The sequence below is a fragment of the Dermochelys coriacea genome, chromosome 25 (assembly GCF_009764565.3).
Source record: "Dermochelys coriacea isolate rDerCor1 chromosome 25, rDerCor1.pri.v4, whole genome shotgun sequence".
In the NCBI taxonomy this organism is placed as follows: Eukaryota; Metazoa; Chordata; order Testudines; family Dermochelyidae; genus Dermochelys; species Dermochelys coriacea.
The window spans coordinates 10,917,377-10,943,697 of NC_050092.1; the positions used below are offsets into that span (position 1 = coordinate 10,917,377).

The 26,321-nt window shown below is 40.7% G+C and overlaps 1 protein-coding gene across 2 annotated transcripts in view; it reads left to right on the forward strand.

Annotated features, from left to right (window-relative positions):
• Positions 1-26,020, forward strand: part of PTBP1 (polypyrimidine tract binding protein 1) — a 55,019-nt gene extending 28,999 nt beyond the window's left edge. For both annotated transcript variants that reach the window (XM_038384106.2, XM_038384109.2), the window contains 10 exons: positions 8,115-8,285; positions 10,189-10,299; positions 10,702-10,876; positions 11,958-12,032; positions 13,737-13,885; positions 16,678-16,711; positions 17,215-17,307; positions 17,766-17,982; positions 22,231-22,308; positions 22,773-26,020. In XM_038384106.2, the coding sequence (XP_038240034.1) occupies positions 8,115-8,285; positions 10,189-10,299; positions 10,702-10,876; positions 11,958-12,032; positions 13,737-13,885; positions 16,678-16,711; positions 17,215-17,307; positions 17,766-17,982; positions 22,231-22,308; positions 22,773-22,905 (1,236 nt within the window). In that variant the 3' untranslated portion in view covers positions 22,906-26,020. The remainder of the gene's footprint in view (positions 1-8,114; positions 8,286-10,188; positions 10,300-10,701; positions 10,877-11,957; positions 12,033-13,736; positions 13,886-16,677; positions 16,712-17,214; positions 17,308-17,765; positions 17,983-22,230; positions 22,309-22,772) is intronic.
• The last annotated feature ends 301 nt before the right edge of the window (positions 26,021-26,321 follow it).

Genomic DNA, 26,321 nt, shown 5'->3' on the forward strand with positions numbered 1-26,321 from the left:
CTGCGATACAATTCTTTCCGTTTCAGGGGCTGAGGGAACCTCTTGAAAGACACAGGTTAGATCTTTCTCTCTGATCTATCTGATGCATCTGTGCAGCAGTCTTTTTCACCAAAGCATCCATTTTGACCGGGTGGTTGAGGGTTCAAACCTCTGACTTCCATTTGCTTGTCAACTTCTGTGTTTTCTCCATTTTCCCCCCTTTGGAGATGCTCACACTCCTAGGCTTGTTGAAAATGGGAATCACCTCAGACAAATGGATGATGGACGTAATATCGGGCAGCACCACACATTTTACCTCCGTCCCGCTGCCTCGTTCCCCTTTCCTTTCCTTCATGGACCCCTCTCACAAATTACTATTAGGACAGGAAATAAATTCTCTCCTTTGTTTAGGGGTGATAGTCAGGGCCCTGCTCAGCACAGGGGGAAAGGCTTCTATTGATGGTATTTCCTTGAACCAAAGAAAAACAGAGGATGGAGACCCATCTTAAATCTAAGGCTCAAAGAAATTTATGAAACCTAAAAAGTTCAGGATGGTGACTCAGGGAGCTATAATTCCTTCTTTAAATTCAGGGGTATGATTTTCAGCCATTGATCTTCAAGATACATAATTCCATATTGTAATATACCTGTCTCACAGAAGGTTCCTTCACCTTGTCGTAGGCCAGGTTCATATTTGGTATCAGATGCTCCCGCTCAATCTCTCCTTAGCTCCATTGGTGTTTTGAAAAGTTCCCTTTGTGGTGGCTGCCTACCTGCATCATCAGGTGGTCATAGTATTTGTGCCTTGATGACTAGCTGTGCAAGGGATTGGTCATACCAAGAGGTGTCATCTGCCATAGCAAAAACACTTTTCTTGTTCTTAGACTTGGGTCTTCAGTTGAATGTGGAAAAATCCACACTGACACCCCTTCAGAACATACAATTTATAGGGATATTCGTGGATTCTTTAACAGACTGGGCCTTCCTTCCCATGGATAGGCTTGTGACATTATCTGACCTTGTCAGAATTATTCAAGGGAGTCCCCAGACTTCAGTCATGTGGTAGTTTATACCATTGAGACAGAACAGGCGAGGTTACACCTTTTGCTGTTTCCAGGGGTGGCTTGGATCAATTTATTCGCCAAATACAGCCTACAGAAACAGGTGTCAGTTTCCCAGCTGGTGAAGCGTTCCCTAGACTGGTGGATGGTTCTTCACAGTGTAGGGGCAGAGGTTCCTTTTCTTAAACTAGATTTCCTAATGGCTATTACCTTCACCCCATAGATTCAGAAAGATTGGGGCCTTCATGGCAGACCCTCCTTTCACAATTTTCTACATGGCTAGTGTCTGCATCCCGGGGACCTTCCTAAAGTGTCTTCTGAGTTTCATCTGAATCAGATCATTTACCTGCCATTTTTCTTTCCAAAAACTTCACAAATCCAACATGGAGACAGTGCTCCATACTCTAGATATCAGAAGACCATTATCTTTCTGTATATATAGGACTAAACCATTTAGTAAATCCCATAGGCTTTGTTTTGTTTTCAGACAGATCAAAAGGCTGTTGTTTCTACCCAGAGGGTAGCAAAATGGATTTCAGGGCGTATTACATAGTTAGTGTTGCCGGCATTCCACACTCTGGAATCTCGTCAGATCACTCACCAAAATCACAATCTACATCTGTGGCTCTACTTAAATGTCCTGGTTACTGAGACCTTGAGAGCTGCTATGTGATATTTGGTACAAACCTTCTCCTGACTCTGTGTGTGTGTTGCCTCCAGATCTGATGCAGAAGTTGACAGTGTGGTGGTTTCCTCGGTAATGGACTTGACTCCAAAGCATCCTCTTCCTGATGGGATACTGCTCGGGAGTCACCTCAAGTGGAGCACCCATAGTGACACTACTTGAAGAGAGGTTACTCGCCCTCTGCAGTAACTGTAGTTCTTTGAGATGTGTCCCTGTGGATGCTCCACTACTTACCCTCCTTCCCGTTTGCTCCTGAGACTCTGCATTGGAGAAGGAACCCAGGGGGTGGTTCACCTGAACAGCCTGATAAAGCTTTGATGCGGGGTACAAGGATGTCAATGGTGCATCCATTGGCTGAACAGACACTAAATGAAAATCTCCAGTCAAAGGCGCACGGGGCACATGCGCATCTGAAATGGAGCACCAATAGGTGGACACATCTTGAACTACAGTTGTGCACAGGATGGGTAACCTCTTCGTGTTCATTCCCTCTAAAGCAGTGGTCACCAACCGGTCAATCATGATCGACTGGTTGATCCTAGAGACTCTCCCAGTTGATTGCGATCTCTGGTGGTGTAGCGGGGCTGCTAAAGCAGGCTCCCTGCCTGCCACAGCCCCATGCCGCTCCCAGAAGTGGCTAGCATGGCCCTATTGGGGAAGGTGGTGGTGTGGCATGTTGCTCCTGCCTGCAAGCAGCGATCCCGCAGCTCCCATTGGTTGGGAATGGGGAACTGTGGCTAATGGGAGCTGCAGGGGCAGTGCCTGCAGAGAGGGCCACTGCTCAGAGCCACAAGCCGTCCTACCCGCCACAAGGGCACATGGGCCCCTTCTGGGAGCGGCATGGGGCAGGCAGGAAGCCTGCATTAGCCTGCCCATGCTAAGTGCCACCTGGTGGGGGGCCACACCCCTGCCTGGAGCCAGCACCCCAAGCCCCCTCCTGCACCCCACACCCCCAAGCCCCAGTCCAGAGCCCCAAAGTGCATCCCAACACCTTGCCCAGGCTCTGCCCAGAACCCCTGCCCACACCCCGGCCACAGCCCAAAGTGAGTGAGGGTGGGGGAGAGTGATCGACTGAGAGAGGGAGGATGGATTGAGTGGGGCTTTGGGGAAGGGGCAGGGTAGATGCTGGTTTGTCCTTAAATTCAAAGTGATCTTGGACCTAAAAAAGGTTGGAGACCACTGTTCTAAATCAGGCATTGGCCACTGTCAGAGACCGGGTAAAAAGCTAGATGGACCATTGGTGTGACCCACTATGGCCATTCTTAACTATCCATTTGGTTTCATTGTTGGTCCTGATGTGCCGCTAATGCTGTGGCTCAAGGATCTGCAAGGGCTAAATTTATGAATTTTATACTGTGTATTATTTAAGCACTATTGTATGGGATAGAGATTGAAAATTATGCTTGTCTGAGGCTCAGGCTGGATAAATTTAGTCCTGGATTAATGCTAAAGCACTGCCAGACCTTCGCTACTAACATGCTGTCCCACCTTTATATCCTGCTGTGGACAAGACCCTTGACTGAGGCTGACAAGACGGCCTCCAAGGCATGATAACTTGAATAAACAGGACACGTCTCTAGTAGTCTTACGTAATCACTTCTAGTCCTGGTAGATTTTGCAAGAAATTGGACCTTAGAATCACATGTTTCTGATTGCCCTCTTGCTTTTTCCTCCGCTTTCTGATTTTCTGTGGCTAACTTAAACCGGTAAAACTAGAAATTAACAACTTTTGCAATCTAGAAAGCTTGGTCGTGCAGCTCTCAGGTAGCTAATGCTGTTTTTCATTTCTGCATTCTCTGGGAGATGAACTGCTAAAATTATCAGTTGAAATGATAGGGGGTGAAGAACATGGTAGCATTTTCTGAAATGCTTCCCATTCCACATTCTGGGCCAGTTAGACAAGCAGAACTTCAGGGCCTCAATGCATAGATGAGATGATGCTAAAATGAGAGATTCAGGTTTATTAGCAACTGGGGAACTTTGGGGAAAGGAGGTGCCTTTACAGCAAAGCTAAACCAAAACAGAATCAGATTGTTCTAATTTTACGTGCCACCAATCATAGAGGAGACTTTAAACTAAGGGCTCAGGGAAACAGACAGGTGTGGTGGTGCACACAGTTCAGACAGACATCCCTTAGATGAGGATTTATTAAAGGGGACAGTCTGTATCCTAGTAAAGAGAAGACAATAGAAGTTGATAGAGTACAGGTAGGAACTGAAGAGAAACAGTCAAATGAGTCCTATTCATTATCACATAAAGAAAGATGCCTAAATACTGACAAATTTAAGTGCTTGTGTACAAATGCCAGAAGTCTAAATACTAAGATGGGTGAGCTTGAGTACCTTATATTGAATGAGGATATTGATATGATGGACATCACAAAAACTTGGAACAATGATAATCATCATGACCTGGTAATACCAGGGTACAAAATATAGGAATGACAGAGTAGGTCCTGCTGGTGGGGGAGTGGAAATATAGTAAAAATCTTAAATGAATCAAACTGTACCATAGACTCTCTGGATACAAATTCTATGCTTGATTTAATTTGAGTATAGCAATAGGAGTAGAGGACCAACCACCTGACCAGGATGATGATGGTGATTGTGAAATGCTCAAGGGTATTAGAGAGGCTACAAAAAGAGAAAAAGCAGTAGGGGGGTTCAGCTATCCCCATATTGACTGGGTACATGACACACAATTTCTAGACCAAATTAACATCTACTTCTTGGAGCAGCTAATCCTGGAACCCACAAGCGGGGAGGTAATTCTTGGTTTAGTCCTAAGTGGCACACAGGATCTGGCCCAAGATATGAATATAGCTGAACTGCTCAGTAATTGCAACCATAATGTAATTAAATTTAAACTTCCCGGTAGAGAGGAAAATATCAAAGAAGCTTTTAACTTCAAAAAAGGGGAACTACACACAAATGAGGAAAAGTTAGTTAAATGGAAGTTAAAAGGAACAGTCACAAATGAAATGCCTGTAAGCTGCATGGAAACTTTTTAAGAACCATTATAAAAGCTTAAACTAAATATATAACCCCTAAATAAAAAAGCAAGAGGACCAAATAAATGCCACCATGGCTAAGCAATAGAGTAAAAGCAGAGGTTAGAGAGACAGTCTTCCTTTAAAAAATTGGAAGTCAGATCCTACTGAGGAATATAGAAAAGAACATAAACTCCAGCAAATCAAGGGTAAACCTATAATTAGGTCTGCCAAAAAAGAATTTGAAGACCATTTAGCAAAAGACACAAACTAACAGGAATTTTTTTTAAGAACATCAGAAGCAGGAAGCCTGCCAAACAATCAGTGGGGCCACTGGGTGATTGAGGTCTAAAGGAGCACTCGAGGAAGACAAGACTCTTGAGGAGAAGCCAAATGAATTATTTGCATTGAACTTCACTGCAGAGAATGTGAGGGAGGGAGATTCCATGCCTAGCCATTATTTTTAGGAGACGGGTCTGAGGAAGTGTCCTAGACAGGTGTCGGAGGTTTTGGAAAAAAATGGCAAATTAAACAGTCACCAGGACCGGATGGTATTCACCCAAGAGTTCTGAAGGAACTCAAATATGAAATAGCAGAACTAACAACTGTGGTATGTAATGTTGCTTAAATCAGCCTCTGTACCAGATGACTAGAGGATAGCCATTGTAACATGGATTTTTTAAAAAAAAAAAGTTTCAGAGGCAGTCATGGCAATTACAGGCTGGTAAGCCTATTTTCTGTACCAGGAAATTGGTTGAAACGGAAGTAAAGAATTATCATACATAGATGAACACAATGTTAGTCAATACTGCTTTCTTTGGTGAGGCATGATTATCCTTTAAACTATTACAGTTCTTTGAGGCTATTGTCAGGCACGTGGAGAAGAGTGATCCCATGAATATAGTGTACTTGGATTTGTCAAATTCCTCACCAAAGGTTTTTAAGCAGTCATGGAGTGAGAGGGAAGTTCCTCTCATGGATCAGTAGCTGGTTAAAAGACAGGAAACAAAAAGGAGGAATAAGTGATCTGTTTTCACAATGGAGAGAGGTAAATAGTAGGGTCCTTCAAGAATCTGTACTGGAACCAGGGCTGTTCAACGTGATCTGGAAAAAGGGGTAAACTGAGATGGCAAAGCTTACAGATACAAAATTTCTCAAGATAGTTAAATCCAAAGCTGCTTATGAAGAGTTACAAAGGGATCTCACAAAACTGGATGACTGGTAACAGAATGGCAGATGAAATTCCGCATTGATAAATGCAGAGTAATGCACACTGGAAAATATAATCCCAATTTTACATACTAAAGGATGGAGTCTGTTAGCTGTTATCACTCAAAGATCTTGAAGTCTTGGATAGTTCTCAACCCATCTGCTCAGGCTGCAGCTGCAGTCAAAATAACGAACAATGTTAAGAATGGTTAGGAAAGGGATAGATAAGGCAATAAGCATCATAATGTCACTCTATAAATCCACAGTATGGCCGCACCCTGAATACTGCATGCAGTTCTAGTCTAGTATTCTCAAAAAAAAAAAAAAAAAAAAAAATTGGAAAAAGCACAGAAGTGCAACAAAAATGATTTAGGGTGAGGAACAGGTTCCATTTGAGGAAAGATTAAGAGAGTAGGACTGTTCAGCATGGAAAAGACATTATCAGTGGAGATATGAGAGAGGTCTATAAAATCGTGACTGGGGTGGAGAAAGTGAATAAGGAAGTGCTATTTAACCTCTTACGTAATGCAAGAACCAGAGGTCACCCATGACAGTAATAGACTGCAGGCTTAAAACAAACATAAGGAAATATTCCTTTGCACAATGTGAATCTCGTTGCCAGGGGATGTTGTGAAGGCCAAAATGATCACATAATTCAAAAAAATTAGATAAATTCCTGGAGGATAAGTCCATCAATGGTTATTAGCCAAAATGGTCAGAGATGTAATCCAATTTCTAGGTGTCCCTAAATCTCTGATTGCCAGAAGCTGGGACTGGATGACAGGGAATAGACCATTTGAAATTGCCCTGTTCTGGTCATTCCCTCTGAAGCATCTAGCATGGAAGCCATTATCTGTCAGAAGCCAGGATATTGGGCTAGATGCACCATTGATCTGACTCAGTATGGCTATTATGTTCTTAAGTAAAATGAACATAGATATGATTCTGAGAGCCCAGGTATCTGATAAATAGTAATGTTGGTGCATTTTCCAATTTCCAGTGTGTTCTATAAACAGGCTCAGAACAGGAACCTCACAAAGGGAGACTCCATTTTATAAAAATATATTTTTCAAGTTTGTTTTAACTTCACTGTCCTTAAAACAAGGATTTGTAAACTTGTTTAAAATTCCTAAATAGTTTTTTAAAAAGTTGCTCATTAATCATTGTTTTGTAAATTTCTAACAAATTTATTTGAGCATAAGCTTTCCTGAGCTACAGCTCACTTTATCAGATGCATTCAGTGGAAAATAGACTGTATTTTCCATTGAATGCATCCAATGAAGTGAGCTGTAGCTCACGAAAGCTTATGCTCTAATAAATTTTAGTCTCTAAGGTGCCACAAGTACTCCTTTTCTTTTTGCGAATACAGACTAACACGGCTGCTACTCTAAAACTTGTCAGTTTCTGTGGCTTGTCAGAAGTTCAGCTCTGACTTGCCCGTTGTAGCATTACTTTACAGCAGAAGACACTTGCAAGCACCATAATTAAAGAGCCTTAATTCTAGTTTTAATTCTCAGTCCTGGGGATGAGGGAGTATTCTTTGCACATTTAGAAGGGTGAAACCCCAGTATGTTGTGGTGGTACTTTTAGGATAGTACTGTCTCCATGCCGTTTGTTTTCCTCACTCCTGTTCCATGTGTTTCTAGCATGACCCTAATAACAGTTATAAAGTGAAATGTGTAATTTTACTAGTGCTGCCTGTTTGGCATGGATCCAAGTAATCATACTAGTAATCCAGACCCTTCATCTAGGGTGTGGGCATGCTCTGCCTGAAGTTTATTATGGAATAACACAGACCTTGCATCAACAAATGTTGAACAAGATCACTCAATCTAGGCTTTTGGGAGGGTGGGTGGAGGGGAATCAATCACTAGTAACTGGATCATAGCATGTATGAACTCTAGCTGTCTTTTCCTGTAAGCAATTAATGCGCGTGAACTTCTAGTTCGCATTTTCATGTTGCAATGCTCTTGTTGGCTCTGAAGTGTACAACCACTGCCTGAAATGTACTGTTATGTGAACAGCCTCTTAGTTGTAAATTTCCTTATACAGACTCCTGATCTCCAATGGTGGTGATCAGTGTTGTGTTCTTCACACAGTTTCCAAGTAGGGAAACTTGCAACAAAAAAAATTAAACTTGAGTACTTCTACCTGCAGTATTATTAACCTGACAGGATGTTTCTTTCCACAGCGGGCCCAGGCAGCTCTGCAAGCCGTGAATTCTGTTCAATCTGGAAACCTGGCACTGTCGGCCTCTGCTGCTGCAGTGGATGCAGGAATGGCAATGGCTGGTCAGAGCCCTGTCTTGAGGATCATTGTGGAAAATCTCTTCTATCCTGTCACTCTGGATGTCCTGCATCAGGTGAGACCATGCTCAAATTGCCTCGTGCAGATCAATATGGAAAAAATGGCATCAACAGTTTGCATGGAGCAGTGTTGCTTTATCCAACACCACCTTCATGTGATCATCCCTTCAATGTTTTTCTCCTTTGTCTTAGGTTAAGTCCTTGCATCTAGGAATGTTTACGACTGTAAATGTACATGGTGCTTTACAGTGATACATAAATGTGTTTTAGCAACGTAAAACACAGAAGCATCTCAGAGAATCCATATAAACTGTTGGCTTGCACATCAAAATTTTCACACTGACTATTTAGCTTTAAAAACAGCTGGCAATGAAGAAGTATTTGGCAGATATTAAATATAGAGGCATTTCAGTTAATAACACTTCCTGTAGTATCTCCTCATTTTTAATTGCCAAGTCACATTCACAGTATTGGACTGCATTGCATTCATTTGCTAGTGTTCAGTCCCCACCTGAAATCTAGTTCTGTGAAGCCTATTGCAGTGATAGGCGTTCAAGATGTGTGGCAGTGAAGCAAAAAATGACTACAGAATAGGTAGAAAATTCTGTCTAGGAAAATTTTGAAGTGTAGGCAGCAATAAGGCAGACTATACTGGGCAAAACTGAGACTACTGGTAAAGTTAGGGAGTTTGTGTCAATTAAATAGTGTCATGGCTTAAACCAGGAAACTTTAGTTGATGGGCATTATATATAATGCTAGTAAAATGTGCCACATTTAAATTTAGATGCTGTCAATCATTACAAAAAAAACTAGTTTAGCACAAGTGCAATGAGCATACATTTAAAAATAGAAACTTTAATTTTTACTTTTGTGAAACTAAACCAGGCTAATTTCTTTAATTGCAAAGGGCACCAGGGACAATAATTTTGCTCTGATCAGTGTCTCTTCAATTTAAAATGCAGTTTGGTTTTTGTAGCTCTTCCTTCAAACCCTAATTTCAAAATACACTAAGTGCAAATACTACAACACATGCTTTAACAGTACAAGTTATCCAGCTAGAAGTTGAGTTTAAAGTAATTTTGAGAAGCGCCATCAGATGTGCACACTTCAAAATAGTAGTGGGTCATCTTTCAGATGGAAAGGGAAAGGACCTAATTGTATCTTTTTTTTTTAACAGGTAGCTAGTTATGCATGCATTATATTTTTCTCATGCTGGTAAGCGTGTGTGCAGTGGCACCCATGAAAGCTTATGCCCAAATAAATTTTAGTCTCTAAGGTGCCACAAGGACTCCTTGTTAAAACTGCCATTGATGTTTCTATTCATTTTAGGAAACATTCAGGTCTCTTTTATGAAGAATCCATATTAAACTGTCTGTCATACATGGTATTAGTCACCTTGACTGCAAGACAAAGATGCAAATTAAAAAGTTACCAGTTTTTTAATCTGACAAAACAGGGAAGTGCCTTTGCTTAAATATCTTTAACTCCAGTGGAAGTAAGTAACTCTTCAGGGAAACTACTAAAGTATTTCTCAGCAGGGTTTCAGCATTGTCATACTAAAGTTTTTTACACAGGAGAGCTAAATTCATGCATAATACAGCTTTGGAAATTCAAATTCAGTAAGCCTTTGCAGAGATCCACAAGCCATTCATTAAACATAATCAGAACATAGTTGAGAAATACGTTACAACACCCTATTTCCTATGTTACTTTTCCATTCTGATCTTTAATTTTAGATATTGTGTGAGCACTACAAAAAAAGTGCCTCTAATACTGTTTATAAACTCAGTTAAGTTTAAAGTTAGAAAAGGAAAATGATTGAAATTTAGTCCTTATAATTATTCTATGAAATTAAGATGAAAGTGGCTTTATTTGCAGTTTCTTACTGTGAAAAGTGGAAATACAAAGAGAAACTATTAGAAACATAAGATGACATGGTATGCAAACTTTATCTTGCAGATTTTTTCCAAGTTTGGCACAGTGCTGAAAATAATTACATTCACCAAGAACAACCAGTTCCAGGCCCTGTTACAATATGCTGACCCTATGAGTGCTCAGCATGCCAAACTGGTGAGTACACTGGCAGCTTCACACACCTGAACTTAAGGGACGACTTGCAAAGAAAGGGTTTTAACAGATCTAGGAACAGCTAGGTGTCTTGCTTCTGTCACGCTGGAAATGTTTATAATAGTACAGGGTCAAATCCTGCCCTCAGTTACACATGTATGACTGTTTCACTGAGGTTTCTGTGTGTAATGGGGAGAATTTCACCAATAAAAGTGCATTGAAAGTGAAATTTTAACACAGTCTGTCAGGATATTATTAAATTTTATAGCATGTTATCTAAGCAAACTATTTGCACTTATTCTCAGCTTTAAGATGACAGAATAACTTTCCAGGTTAGTCAGATTTGATCTTTAGCATAAAGGTACCTTTGAGAAGGTAAAAGAGCTCTGGTTTGTTTTTCTGCAGTCTTTAGATGGGCAGAATATCTACAATGCCTGTTGCACATTGCGCATCGACTTCTCCAAACTCACAAGCCTCAATGTTAAATACAACAATGATAAGAGCAGAGATTACACACGGCCAGATTTACCTTCTGGGGATAGCCAGCCCTCTCTTGATCAAACTATGGCAGCTGCTTTTGGTAAGAAAGCCCATCTAAGAATATATTGAATTCTTACTAAAAGCCTGTATATTGTGGGCTTCAACATTCAGAACTTGAGTCAAGTAGTGAAGAAATCTGAGTGTTAACACCTCACAGACCATAATTGCTCATTGCACTGTTGATTCAGACCACTTTCTGTACAGAATGAGATGTTTTGTTGTTCCCTGAACAATACTAAGTATCAGTTTTTAGTGGAGTACATCTGGTTCCTCCTTTTCAATTCATAATGACCCCCTCTATAGTGCAATTAACTGTTAGCTCTGAAACTGCATTTTGCAAAGCGGAATGTTGGCATTAACCCATTAATGCATTTTTAGCAACAGCTCCTTACTTCCATTCAGAAGTTACCCCCATAGATAGTATTTGAGTGTCTTTTCTGCCGGTTTGATTTGCGCAGTAACCAAGACCTCTTGTATCCAAAGTTGGATTTACTGCTTAACCAACAGATTATGCTGCATTGGATCAGTCAGTTTAATCTCCATTTAGTCTCTTTGGTGGCATATAAGGCTTAAGCTAATAACATGGAACACTAATATGTTTGTACAAAAAAAAATTAACATTCATCTTTGATAAGCCATCTCGCTTCCCTTTACCAAGAACCCTTGCAGATACTTGTCTATTTGCTGTGCTATTAGTGCCACCTGCTGTTCTGTCAGTGATATGGAGTGGCTGGAGTTACTAGTTATATCCCTGGCTCTTTGAGAATGGTGTTATACTGAAACTGATATGACAGAAAAAAGTAGCAGGCTTTTCAAAAGTGCAAAGTAGATAAAACAGTTTTTAATTGCTGCTTCAAAGCAGGAAAGTGTCTTCAAAGCTAAACTTGGAATAGGAAACTGGTTCTTGGCATTCAGTGGTGACATTTTCAAAAGAAACTTAGTAGCTTTATTGGGTTTGAGACTGTTCTAACGTTGTGATAGGTCTAGGAGCTTAGTCTATATCCTTTCTGTCCTCAGTTGCATGCATTTCAAGACGTGACGAGACAAACTGGCTGAAGTGCGGTTGTCTTGTCTATTGGAATCAGATTCATAGACATACTGTCTTACTCTTTCTTTCACAGGAGCTCCAGGAATAATTTCTGCCTCTCCATATGCAGGAGCTGGCTTCCCTCCTGCCTTTGCAATTCCTCAAGCAGGTACTGTATTTCAAACATTAAACTTGAATTCCTTAGGTTGCCTTCCAGTTGTTGGCCCTTACTAGAGCAGTGCTTTTTTAAATGTTTCGTCACTGGACAGCCACTTCAACCCAAGTTGTCTTAAAATCATTAGGTTAGAAAAATATTTATTCCTTCTGAACTGTTAAGTCTGTGTGCTGACTACAGGGTATAGAATGAGATGGTTCTGTAATAAGTAGACAAATGAGGAAATGGAAGATACTGAAGTCCTTGAAGCCATCTTCACGGACAAGTGTGACTGTAGTAAATGAAGTAATCAACATAGTGGGAGGGGAAAGAAGGCAAGACACAAATAATAATCATGAGTAGTATTTTGAAAATAAAGAATTGCATCTGTTTCTGAACTCTTGACCAAGCATAGCAAATTTGGTATGTTAGTGGCACTGGAATTTTAACTTTATAGCACTTATGGAAGCTTCTTCTGAAACTGGAAACCACTTTCCATTCTGTTTTAATGCTTCTTAATTGAATAAAGTTAATATTTAAACTTAAGTGTGGTAAATAGCCTTATGAACTTCAGGGCTCATTGCAGATATCAAAATAATGCATATATGACTGAAGTGCCAATTTTAATAAATGTCATTCTCAAACCCTTAATTTTTGGGTAGTAAATACTTGTATTGAACTTCAAATAGTAGGTTAAGTACTAGGCTGGCTCCTTTTTACTATAGTAAACTTTGGAATAAGTTATCAATAAACTGTCGAAACAGCTTAGCTAAGTGGAATTTGAGATGTCTATGGGATAATTTAGTCATGAGCCAGGTGGTCTGTCTGACCATCAATTCCTCTTTAATGTCACATCCCTCTAAGGAGGTTATACATATGCCCCTTGAATGTTGTGAATCATTTATGAAAGAAATCAACCAGTAGCTCTATCAGTACTTGAAGATTGAAAGCTCTAAATTGAAAGGTGTCTATGCTGCAAAAAAAAAAACACCTTGACAGAGTCTCAGAGCCTGGGTCAGCTGTCGTTGGCTCCAAAATCTGGTGTGGGGGTGTCTCTCAGAGCTCAGGCTCCAGCCTGAGGGAGAACCTCTGCTATTTTTAGCTTTGTAGCACAAGCCCAAGTCAGTCGACCCAGACACTGAGACTTGCTCCTACACAGGTTTTTTCAGTATAGATGTACCTTTAGAGACTGTCATGTATGTTTGATATTGTGAGCATCGCGTACCTACAATGAGCCCCATAGAAATGCCTGTAGAGACTACTAATCCTTTCTCAGATTTAGTAGTGAATAACTGGTAGGAGTGTATAATTTGTTTTCATTACATGCATGGTAACAGAATGAAGCACTTGTAGCATGCATTGTTTGGAATAATGTTACAAATGCACTGCTTGTAGTACCCTTCCTGAACCCACAGAATTGAGGCTTTGCACTCATACAATTCTGCAGCCTGTGGAACATGTAAAATATTAAAACCAGCCAGATCACATCCAGAAACCTCTGTCATGCAGTCGGCACCACAAGAGAGCGAAATACACTGTTAGAAGAACCGATGACTATTTCCTTTTTAGTAGTATCAGAATTGGAGGCACTTGTCATTATTAGAGTAAATGCTTTTGGACTGTGATTGGTGGGGTTTGAAGCGCTCCATTCTAGTGCAGCAGACACATTAGAGTACATGCTGTTAATTTCTTTACTGGCTAATATTCTTTAATTTCCAGGCTTGTCAGTTCCAAATGTTCATGGAGCACTTGCTCCTTTGGCTATCCCATCAGCAGCAGCTGCAGCGGCTGCAGCAGGACGGATGGGCATTCCCGGCCTCACTGGGGCAGGGAACTCAGTTCTGCTGGTTAGCAATCTGAACCCTGAGGTTAGTGGAGTTGTAATTTCACTTTTTTCTCCTTCCAGTTACCTCTACTTTCACTTTCTGAACACTAAGATTGTGGTGGAACTTACTGAAAGTGAAATCTTACTGTGTCCTAATGGAAACGGCAAAACTAGAAAAGCAGATGAAATGTGCTGTGCCAGTCTAAATCTCAAAGCAGATCAATACTCTAGCCACTAAAGGGAAATGGGAAGGTCTATCTTTTTTAAATTGAAATCTTTGCTCTTCCTTGGTTGATAGCCAAGGGTGTTGCCTGTCTGCTCTCATCCCATAAAGCTACAGTGTGTCCCTCCCTTGTGTTTTTTATTTATTTATTTTACAATCTCCCACCCACTCCCCTGGATCTCATGTGATTTGGGTCACAGAATAGCAAAGTCCCTCCCTTCCTTCCTTGGCATGTTCTAATTTTATACATTAATTCAGAACTACAGAGTTCATTCTGCCCTCTACTCTTTCTGTTTAATGTCTTGACCCCCGCCAGCTTGGCTTCATTGTACCTGTGCAGTGTTTCCTCTGCCATGTGCTCACACATGTTTTTTTCCTTTCCAAGATTCCCTGAAGTTTTTCTTTATTTATGCTTTTAACTCTCAAATTTACATTTTCAATTCCATTTAACTTTTCTCAGAGTTGAAAATACTTGTGTTTCTTTTTAAATGAAGGCAAGTAAAATTGGAATAATCCTTCCTAGTAAAAAAGGATGAAATATAAAAGCATTTGATAAGAATTAAATGTATTTCTATTAAGTCAACTTTTGGCTGTGTTTTGGATTGAAAGTGTAGACTATTTCAGTTTGTGTGCATTAGAAGATAAGTCTATACTGCCTGAAAAATAATGCTTTACTATATCTGGTAAGACTGCCCATAAAACTTAATTCCTACTACGTGTAATTATAAAAACTTTTATCAGACATGTCAAAGTACCCGTAAAACCTCTTTTGCTTCAAAAGGGAAGCCTGGATGAGATAAGGAATAATTAACAAATTTAATCTATGAATTAAATATTTTGATCTATCAAATTTCAAACTATTCTATTCACCTGACTATCATTACTGTTTTCTTCAAGGCATGAGATAATGCCAGTGGCACAGTCAGGATGCTGTGATTACAGGCTAGATCTTGTCCCTAGAATGGAAATTCTTATGATATTTCAGGAGTTAACAGTGACTTCCTAAACAAAACAAATGGAGAGCCCCTTAACTGGCAAAGGGCTGGCATTATCATATTCAGATCAATATTGTGAAATTAGGTGGCCGTTTGATTCCAGATGTTATGTGCTATGCCCAGGTGTCAATGACAGGCACAGCATAATCCATTTTTCTGTGTAGTCATTTAAACTTTAGAATTCTGATTAATTTTTTGTAAACTGACTAGGCTTCTAAAGAACCATTTCTGAACAGTGTGAACAAATGTTTTTGCCTGAATGTAGGAATTAAGCAATTACATCATGCCTTGCATTTTTTGATGACTTCTTCACTATCCATCCAGCTTGTCTTTGGGTTAGAGAGACTTTGATACCTATAGTGAACTAACAGTCTTAAACTTTTTTCACTGCTTGTATAATCAGTATTTTAGAAACTTACCTATTCAACAATTAGACAGTTAAGAGACTGTATTTCCCTGGAGTGACTCTCTCCCTCTAGTAATATGTGAAATTTCTTTCTAAATCCTAAGAGCTAATGTGGGATTGGTAGGGAGAAGTCCAGATTTCTTCCATTTGCATTGTTTTTCCATGTTTATTGTAGACTGTGTGCTGGTGTTTGCCTGCATGTTGAATTATCATTGTGCCCTTGGAGGACAGGCTCTTCCTGCTTACTACCCTTGCTGATTAGTATTGGCACGCTGACCTCTGCAGTAAGATACTTGCTTCATTAATGTGTTGAGTATGTGGAAATCTCAGTTCCCCTCCAGTGCCTGTGGTAGTGTCCCCTTACAACAGACACTTCTCCTTTAGCAATTCACTCTGATATATAGTTAGCAGTGGTTCAGAAGCTATTCTAGTTAATCTTTGGCTTTGAAAGCCGTGGTTCATGTTGAGACTGCACTCCTTTAGTTCAGTTGCAGTGAAGTGTGCAACACAAATCATCTCCACTAAACATTCCTGTGTTTAAGCAGATACTTCAGAGTGTCATGTCACTGTTTTTAGTTTGACCATTAGTACAGGTTTCAGCCTCTTTTAGAGGCCAAAAAAGTCTTGAACCATTGCTTTGAGAAGGACAGTTGGGATATTAATGTTATCGCTCTAGAAGTCACTCCGCAGTGATATTGTCTCTTACCTTCTATGTATATCTTAAGTAAAAATGCTTTTCTTTATCATTGTGTTCCACTAGGTAAAACCTATTAACTATTCTTGTAAAACAAGTATTGTATGTAGAAATCTGTAAATCTGACTGATGGAACACTACATATTCCTTATGTATTTACTGACCTGTGTTTTTTGCTACTTTTTCTTTTCTCCCCATCCCTGAATTTTTTTTTTCTTCCCCTGATCCGGAATTTCTTTGCCAACTGACTGCACGGTACTTCTGCTTCCTGTTGTTGCTTGAAACAAAAAATAAAATAAAAAAAAATCCCCCCTCCAAAAAACCCTGCTCTTCGGAAACCAACCTGCCCTTCAATATTAACCATCTTGAAAACTTCATCATCCATCAACCAATTTCGCCATTTCCTGCGGGGACTCTGCCCTTCCTCGTTGTGGACGATTTGTGCAACCTCGCTCTCCCCTTCGATTCCTTACCTCTTCCCTGTCCCTCCGCTGCCTTGCTCTGCTGTTCTCTAAAGAGAGTTACACCCCAATGCCTCTTTATTCTTTTCGGTATGTTATTATTCACACTTTTTATTACTTTGTTTTTCATTTATTTGAGATTACTTTTTTGATACTTCAAAAATGTACAGTTTGCAGTTTGCCATTTTTGAATGCATAATTTCATTTTTTTACATTGTTACATAGTTTGCTGTTTAGTTTAGTTTGCCTTTATTTTTATGTTCAGTTATGCATGATTTATTGCTTTGCATGTCTTTTTATAAGAGTTTAAAATTTGTGGTAGCATGCTATATTGTCCAGTTCAATCCTTTGGCAGTTAGATTTTTTTCTTTTTGCTGAAACCCGGTATCTGTTTTCTTTAATGTATTGTTCCATTATTATTCTGCTGCATATAAGTTTCTCCCTCTAAGTAGAGCAGAATAAGTAAACTTGGTTGGAATGAGATCAATCTGGTTGTGGATGATTTTGGTGTTGAATTGATTTGTTATAGAGTTGGATGAGACTTTTCTTTTCCTGCCTAAAGACTTTTTTCCTTGTCTCCTCACTTTCTGAAGGAGTCTATGGTGATGTGCAAAGGGTGAAGATCTTATTTAATAAGAAGGAGAATGCCTTAGTTCAAATGGCTGATGGAAACCAGGCCCAGCTTGGTAAGCATGCTCTGTTGCATCACTGGTAGCATAGCAGTCTTTCATAGCACTGCTGCTTGTTTAAAGGTTTAACATCCAACTAAGGATCCTATTGTTATGGCAGTCAAGTTAGCAATAAATTCCTCCTCCATGGAAGAGTGATAGTCAATACTAATGTTGCTCTTCAAAAAGCGCAGAATAAGTGTTCATGCACTGAATTGCTTGCCTCCATAGTAGGCCGGGGTTTGGTGTTACACTCAAGTAGATATTCTTATGTTGGACAGTATGCTAATTTAAAATGAGAGAGGGCAAAGAATATAAAAAGGTGCAGGATAATAAACAGTAATACTGATAGGTGTCTTGGTGTTTGGACAGTCTGTATAGGGAAGTGGATTTTATTGGAATTCTAGGTTTGGGTTAAACATCCGCCTTAACTAGTCTTTCAACTTCTGTTCCCTTACGCTATTTTTTAATTGCAGCAATGAGTCACTTAAATGGTCAGAAGCTTCATGGGAAACCCATCCGTATCACTCTGTCCAAGCATCAGACAGTACAGCTTCCCCGTGAGGGACAGGAAGACCAAGGATTGACTAAAGACTATGGAAACTCTCCTCTACATCGTTTCAAGAAACCAGGCTCCAAAAACTTCCAGAATATCTTCCCACCTTCTGCTACCCTTCACCTCTCCAATATCCCGTAAGTACCCATGTAAGGAATGTACATATGCTCTGAAAAAGAGACACTTTGCAAGTGGAGAGCATGTCGTGTGTCAGGTTCTGTGGAGCATTAATTTAAGATCTTCATTCTCTAGGTGTAGCTGAGTTTGGCCGCATTCATCTTAAAATGAGGGCTCTCAGTGCACATGCAAGAGCTAACTTGCATTATGTCAACTCATCTAGATTTCCCCACAGCAGTTCTAGTTCTAAGGTCCATTTCTTCCAGAAACCTGAAGACACTAGCTGTCTAAGTTGGTCCCATTCATCATCAGTCCTTGAGTAGGTTTGTGCTTCTATGGTTGTTCACTTAGAAAATAATTTGATATGGGTGGCACTTCTTCGAGGGATTTGCACATGTCCATTCTACTTCAGGTGTGTCTGCGTCCAATGAACTTGAGTCAATTTTTCCCCTAGTAGTACCCTTGGAGTGGCACATGCGCCTGCTTCTGCCTTGAATTGCTGCTTGGTGATATAAAAGGCAGAACTGCGCCCTACACCCTTTCAGTTCCTTCTTACCACATGGGACAGTTGGAGCATTCTACCTTGCTTCTGTTTCCCTCTTTTAGCATTTCTGTTTTGTATATTGGTACTTGTTAATAGTTGATAGTTTATAGTCATACTGTAGTTCTACACTAGTTGGTTTCCTTTTTGTACTAGTGTACTTAGTGTACACTCCTGGTTCTTGCCCGTTCGAGGTACCAATAAACGTGCCATGGTATGCTTTGGTCCCCAGGCTTCAAATCTTGAAAGATGCAAGAGGCTGAAGCCTGAAGTGTTTAGGAGAAGCACCTATCAAGGCAGGTGCCACAACTGCATGTTATACTTCCTTTCCCTTTGGGGTGGGCATCGAATGCCTCTGTTTCAGTTTGGAGTATTCCTCCAATCATGGCAGAGTCTCGGTGCCAGTCTCCTTCTCCAGTACTGAAAAATGAGGACTGGAAGATTGCACCCTGGTATTCAGCATCCAGGAAATCAAGGTCCCCAGCACCAGAGTGCAGTGAACAAGCAGGAAAGGAGGGTAGTGTGTGCATGGTGCTTATCAGTGCACCTCCGGCAGGGTCTTCAGCTCCAGCATGAGTACTGATGCCATGGAGACCAGTCTCTAAGGGAGCACCTTCCTGTTGAGCGGTGCTATAGTCTGTCTCTTCGCTGCTGCAGCAGCAAGAGAATCTCCCAGTGCCATCAATGTCTGAGACATATACTATGGCACCCAGTCTGTCTCTTGGTGCTGGCTTTGCCAGTGGTTCAAGAATCCTCTTGCGTGGTGCCAACAGATACTTGTGGATCTGCCAGCCCCTTGGGTTAAGTGCCAAGTACTGTGAGCACCTCTGGCCACTCTGGTACCTCTTGTACAGTGCTGTTGAATGGCAATCCACCTTTGATTTCCTTAATGCCATCCTCTCCGGACTGTCAGCACAACTCCTTGCTCAGATGACTCCAGTTCATAGTTCAAGTTGGAAGTTGAATCTTGTGTGTCAGCTGCATTGCATAAGCCATCACTCTCCCAAGGGTTTTCACCCCTGGTATCCAGCAGAACCTCTCCATTAGTCTGCTTGTAGGGAGCCATGGTTGGGAAGAAATTGGGCTTTGACACCATATTAGTGGCCAAATTGGAACCCATGGGAGTTTCCTCATGCCTCCAGATCCTCTGCACATCCTCCAGTAGACATCACGAAGTTCTGCAGCAAGAGCTGCAGGAAGCCACTCCCAAGCTTGGTACCAAACATGGGCAATCTGCTTTAGTGAATCCTTCTTTGGAGCTCCACCTCAGCCATTCTTGGGTTCTGCCTCATCTGTCTGAGACAATAGCAAGTAGTGTTTTCTCTTTCCCCCTTCTCCCTCCCCCACTGTTACAGGGCTCACCAGTACCTCTTAAAGAGGATGACTTCCTCCCTAGATGTACAGCTGAAAGTAGTTCAGGAGGGCTCAGATTAGTTCATGTCTTTGGATCTGTGGAGCCTTCTCAGGTGGCACTCCCCATAAATGAGATTATTTAGGTGCCCAAGTAGCAAATGCCATGTTCCTGCCTCCTACAGCTAAAAGGACTGAGTGGAGGTATATCAGGGTGCAGCTTGCTGCTAGCTCTGCTTTATAACCTCTTGGTAGTCACTTACTTTTCTCCAAACCCATGTCACTAAGGTTTTTGAAGTCTGGACTGATTATATCCCCAACTAAAAGAACGAGGAGGACTTGTGGCACCTTCGAGACTACCAAATTTATTTGAGCATAAGCTTTTGTGGGCTAAAACCCACTTCATCGGATGCATGCAGTGGAAAATACAGTGATCAGTTAAGATGAGCTATCAGCAGGAGAGGAAAAAAAACCTTTTGTAGTGATGATCAGGATGGCCCATTTCCAACAATTACTCACGAGGTTTTTTTTTCTCCTGCTGATAATAGCCTACCTTAACTGATCACTCTCCTTATAGTGGGTATGGCAACACCCATTTTTTTCATTGTGTGTCTCTTCTGTGACAAAGCTCCGTCCTTACCTCCCTTGGGTCCCGCGTTTCCTGGCGGATTTCACTAGCCTCAGAGGATCACTGTGCCTCTCCACGTAACCCTTCTCTCTAGAGACAAGGGTCACAGTCTACTGAGCCATTTTCATCATAAGCCAGCGAGGGAGGTGAGGAGAAGTTATCCTTCCTTGCACAGTCTCTGTCTCCCAGTCTCAGTGATTAATCAGGGGACAAAGGGGGGGCGGGGAGCCCGGGCCCACCCTCTATTCCGGGTTCCAGCCCAGGGACCCTAATCGTATCAGCTATGGTAGCTGATCTTTTAGAAACATGACATGTACAATTCCCTGGGCTACTTCCCCCCACAGCAGCCTTCCTCAAGCTCCACTTCACCCTTACCTCAGGGCCTCCTTCCTTGTGCCTGATATGGTGTGTATTGCTCAATTTCTCCAACAGTGCAACTTCCTCCCACAACTCCTGACATGCCCACCCACATGACTGACTGGGAGGCTTTTAACTAGTTTCAGCCAGCCCCTGATTGGCTTCATGTGTCCCAATCAACCTAGCATTCTCCCTGCCTTCTGGAAAGTTCTTAATTGGCCCCAGGTGTCTTAATTGACCTGGAGCAGCTGCCATTTCACTTATCCTGGTACCAGGGATTTGTTGAGCCTGAAGCTAATATATTTCTCCCACTACTTTTCTATAGCCACCTGACCTTGCCCTGTCACACTTCCTACTGTATTTTCCACCGCATGCATCCGATAAGTGATTTTTAGCCCACGAAAGCTTATGCTCAAATACATTTGTTAGTCTCTAAGGTGCCACAAGTACTCCTAGTTCTTTTTGCTGATACAGACTAACACGGCTACCACTCTGAAACCTATCCCCAACGAGACAGCCCTGTTCCCCCTGGAGACTTAAACCTGGTGTTAAAGCCAATGGGTTCGCCCTTTGAACCTCTGGCTACCTGTTCTCATCTGTCAGTGAAGGCAGCCTTTTTGGTAGCAATTACCTCTCCATGGAGAGTTGGAGAATTGAGAACCCTAGTATCTGACCCACAACTATATCTAACAATGAAGCACTGGCCATGCACATAATTGAAGTGGAATGGACATGGGCAACACATCTCAAAGAACAGTTACAGAACAAGTTAGAAACTTTTTTATTTTTTTAAAAAAAGCGAGTTACAGTTAAATCCCAGTGCTCCTGTGAACTGTTTAGTGATGGCAGTAAAGCAAATTATAGTAACCTAGAGATCAGTTTATTTCTGAAAATCTGGGGGGAGAATCCTACATAAGTCATGTTTTTTGGATCTGAGACTGCTTGTCTGCTTTATTTTGGGGGTGTTTTTCTGCCCATGGCAAACCCTAGTGGCTCACTTCTGTGATTCAGAATGTTGGAGCATTTCAGGGGAAATATTTCCAGAGGGAGGGAAAATGTGTAATGGCAAGGCAGGAGTACATAGTCACTCTGAAAAGGCTGCATATGGAAGACCAGCATCAAAATTTGCAATTCTAAATTCCAGTAATGTTACCAGAATGCTTCTCATAGTACAAAGTAATAACTCACTCATCAGGAGTAAGGGAATTGCCATCTTCCATGTGTAGCAAGAAGAAATGCTTATCCATCATTCTACAGTCTGATATCTTGGATGCCAGTGCAAGAACAACAGTAGAAAAGAGTTTAGAAAAGGAACTTGTAAAATGTATAGTTAAGGCATAAATTCCTAGTTCATGCCAGCTGACTAGAAAACTAATTTCTTGATTTTTTTAGACCTTCAATAACTGAAGAAGACCTTAAGATGCTGTTCTCAAGCAATGGTGGGATGGTGAAGGGATTCAAATTCTTCCAGTAAGTCTGATTTTAAAACTGTCCTCTTGGGAGAAAACCGGTAAAGCTAAATGAAATCTACCAGTGAATTCTCCACGAATTTGAAGATGCTAAAGGCGCTGGGTAGTGACTGTCTCAGACCAGAAATTTAGCTTGGCTGAATTATTGGTTGTATGGAACGGTCATTCCTTGATATCTCTGGGTTAGGGAATAGGGGCAAGGATAATAAGTGCACATAGAGTGCTGGAGATGAAATTTAGTCTAAGATGACTGCGTTGGTGGCTTGGATGCATGTTTTTATCAGAGACTACTCGGTCATGTGGGAGGAAAAGAATAAACCTTTTAATGAGCAGTTTTGCCCACTGAGATATCTGTTTGGCCTTCAGCATCAGACAAGAAAACTTCTGTTGAGTCAGCAAGAGCGAGGCTACACAGAGACAGTACCAAAGGTGTCCTAAAACTAACTAACTGACTTGTCTTCGCAGGAAGGACCGTAAAATGGCTCTAATCCAGATGGGCTCTGTGGAAGAAGCCATTCAGTCACTCATCGAGCTCCATAATCATGACCTTGGTGAGAATCACCACCTGCGTGTGTCCTTCTCAAAGTCTACCATTTAAAGCTTTGGAAGGCATGAGACAGAATGGACCTGATTAAAACCTCATGGGTTCAGCCCTGACCTTAAAGGGCTGAATGCTAGGAGACAACTTCCATCATTCCAGAAAAAAAAGCCACTTTAAAAATGCAGCTGAAGTGACCTTAAAGACCAGAGATTTTATTTTTTTAAAGAGAAATCAGTTTACCGGTTTTTAAAAAAATTAAATCTAATTCATATTGCTAACCTTGCGGTGATGGGATAACAATCTTGATGGCTGTTCAAACAAAAAAAATCACAAGTTAAAGTTTACACTTTGGAAACTGCTCTGGGAATTTTCCTCTTCCTCCCTCTGTCTCCCCCCCCCCTCCACCCCCCCCCCCCAAGTAAAAACAAAAACAAATGGATCCTAACAAGCTTATCAGGTTTCACACTGATGCCTTTTTTATTTTCTTTACCCATGCAAGCCTTGGAAGACCTAGAAACCACTGTGTGAATTCACATTAGCGCCTTTGAGTCAGGATCTTGCAAAGTACATGGTGTGCAGGAGATCCTAACCCACCCAGTGCAAAGGGTTTTAGGGTAATGTTTTCTAAGCATCTGCTATCCTGTGCCTTATATTCTGTTTGTTGGGGAAAGAACATCATCTGAACTGTAAGGATTAGATTGGGGGAGTTGAGAAGAACAAGTGAGTTCTGGTTGTTGAATCAACTCGTAATGAAGGACAAGTAAAACTGGCAGAGTGGATAAAGAGAGAAAATATTTGGCTTTAATTCCTTAGGCAATTGATTGTCCCACTGTCCATGAACTGTCTTAATAATCTGCATAGTATCATGTATCTTCTTGCTACTTTTCTAGTCCGCATGTGGTTTTATCTCCGTCTGTATACTCTTCTAGGTGGGAGTTAATTAAAATGCTTGGTTTATTTCATTCAAACTAAGCAGAAAGGTCTGCATGGGGAAACATTCCTATGGCCTCATTATATTCCATTGTTGGTAGCAAGCTGACAGGCTCCCTCTTCACAAGAGCCTTGATCAAGCTATAAAATTAACCACTGTTGGACACTTGTGAAGAAAACAAATTAGTATGAGCTTGTCTGAATTGTACATAAATCTAAACACTTGACTAGGATTTGGAGAATTATTGGATATCCCATGGTTAGAAAGGTGTTCATCTGAGTCACCTTCATGCCCCTAATTTGGCAATTAACAAGACCATTGTAGCTCCGCCATCATTCTTGTAGCATGTCTTCAGCGTTTGAGCTTTTGTTTTAATCCTTGTATTATACTTTTTGATGCAGTTGCTGTCATCTGTGCCTAGCAATATTTCCAGTTGACCAAATATTCTAATCTCTTTATATGCAAAAGAAATAGTTTAAGTAACTTTTTTATAGATCAATAAGATGATATAAACGTAATCTAAATTTACTCCTTTTGTTGGTATTACCCTTGTATACTGTACTTATTTTATTATTTTTTTGTAATTGAAACTGTAGGGCAGGAATTTAGTTTCAGGCTGAGGTCATGACTGAGGATGAGTAATGTAATGAAAGCGATAAAACATGTTAAGCTAAGCAGAGCTTTTTTTAAAAAGCAAAAGGTGTTCAAAGTAGTGAACACCAGTGACTTCTGATTTCGATTGAGTAAATGGACCAGGCTAAAGTTTTTACTTTTTTTTTAACCTATAAGCCCAGATCTTTTTAAGTTATAGGAAGGAAATTTGTTAAAAGTAGAAGAATGCGGCAAGTTGGGTTTTTTTCCCAATGATAAAACCACTGTTAAATTGAAACACCATTCCTCTGGCTTACAACTCTTTCCCGTGCTGTTCTGCCTTCTATTTTGTATAATCTAATGTTGCCTTACATTTCCCTTTAACATGCAACCTGTTTGGATGCAAAAATAACAATAATCTTATACTTTTTCAGGGTTTTTCTGCAAATAGTGGACCAAAGTTTGTTTTTTTTAATTCTCTTTGTGTAGCAAGTTGTTTTCCTTGCCTAGCATGGAAGCTCTTGACTTGCCTGTCACTGAGGGGTTGGCAAAGTCTTAACCTTTCTTAGTTCCTCTCTGAGCTCTTGTGGTTGTGAACTATGCTGGAGAAGTGTGTGATGTCTGAGTGAGAGTTCAGCTTGGGTTGCTGTCATGAGCTTGGTAGTACTGGCCTGCCTTATCTTCATCTTCTCCTTGCTTGTGGCTGAAAGGAGTTAGAAGCCATCTTAAATGAAACAATAGTGTTGCCCACAGTTTTGAGCTGAAAAAAGGGCTCACTAATAAGTAGATGCTGGCTCCAATTACCATAGATCCTTATAAGCTTGTTACAGAAAAGTCTTATGATCTCCTTATCTGAAAAGCTCCAGATTTCCTTGGCCAGCATCTTGCACTCAATAGAGCAAATTAACTGTCATTCTTGTAATTGCTATCAACCAGAGTTAATTTGCTTAATCTCCCTTCCCTCAAATCAAAAACAGTAAAACAATTTCCCTTGTAGCTAGGGGACACTGGCTATTGAATGCGTACCCTTGAACATGCCACAAGCAGCATTCTGCCATGAAGAGAGATCCATGCGCAACCCAAGTGGAACAGCTGCAGTTTAATTTTTAAATGCATTCAATCAACCTCACCCAAGAAGCTGGGGAGAGGGTTATTGGAATTAAACCTGTTTGCTGGCTGCTCACATGGATCGGTCAGCAAACAGACTATATATTTTGTAAGATGCAAGCAAATGAATTGAGGTGACCCCAGAACCCAGACAACTGTGGGTTTGTCCTTTGCATCCCTATGTTTGCATGTAAAGAATGAGTAACAAAAGGGTGTAAATATTTATAATTTTTTTATACCTGTTGTAAGACATGAGGGGGCAGCAAAACCCAGTTTTTTATGGTGAACAGATGTATTGTATATTTTGATAACAGCTATTACAGGTTCAGTATTGTGGGAGGGTGACCACACATAACATCAAAATTCCATTGCCTCTTTCAAAGAATGTTTGTAATGCAAAAAGAATTGAAATTAAAACTATTTTATAACAAACTTTGTACCTTTCTGTAGATCTATTATTTACTGTTCAGATTGTAGAAAGCAGTTATTGGCCAGTCTGTACTTGTGCTTTCAATAAATTTCTTCTGTATTCTTTGCTTCTGATTTTCCTATCTTTTTATTGTGCTTTTTTATTTTTGCTTCTGATTTTTCCTTCTAATGTAATTTCAGCTGCCTCATTTTATATAACTTTGACTTTCGCATACCTCTGGGCTGGTGGAGTGTTAACATTAGCATCTTTGATTAAACTGAGTCAAGGGTGATGAGAGCCAGATTAAGAGTCAGAAAGGGAAAATATAGCACATTTAAGTAATCCACTCCAAACTCTTCACACTCCAGTCCTTCCATGTTTGATTGGGTGAAGTTCAGAGGTATGAGGTTACAGGGTCCTTAACTGATGCTCTGC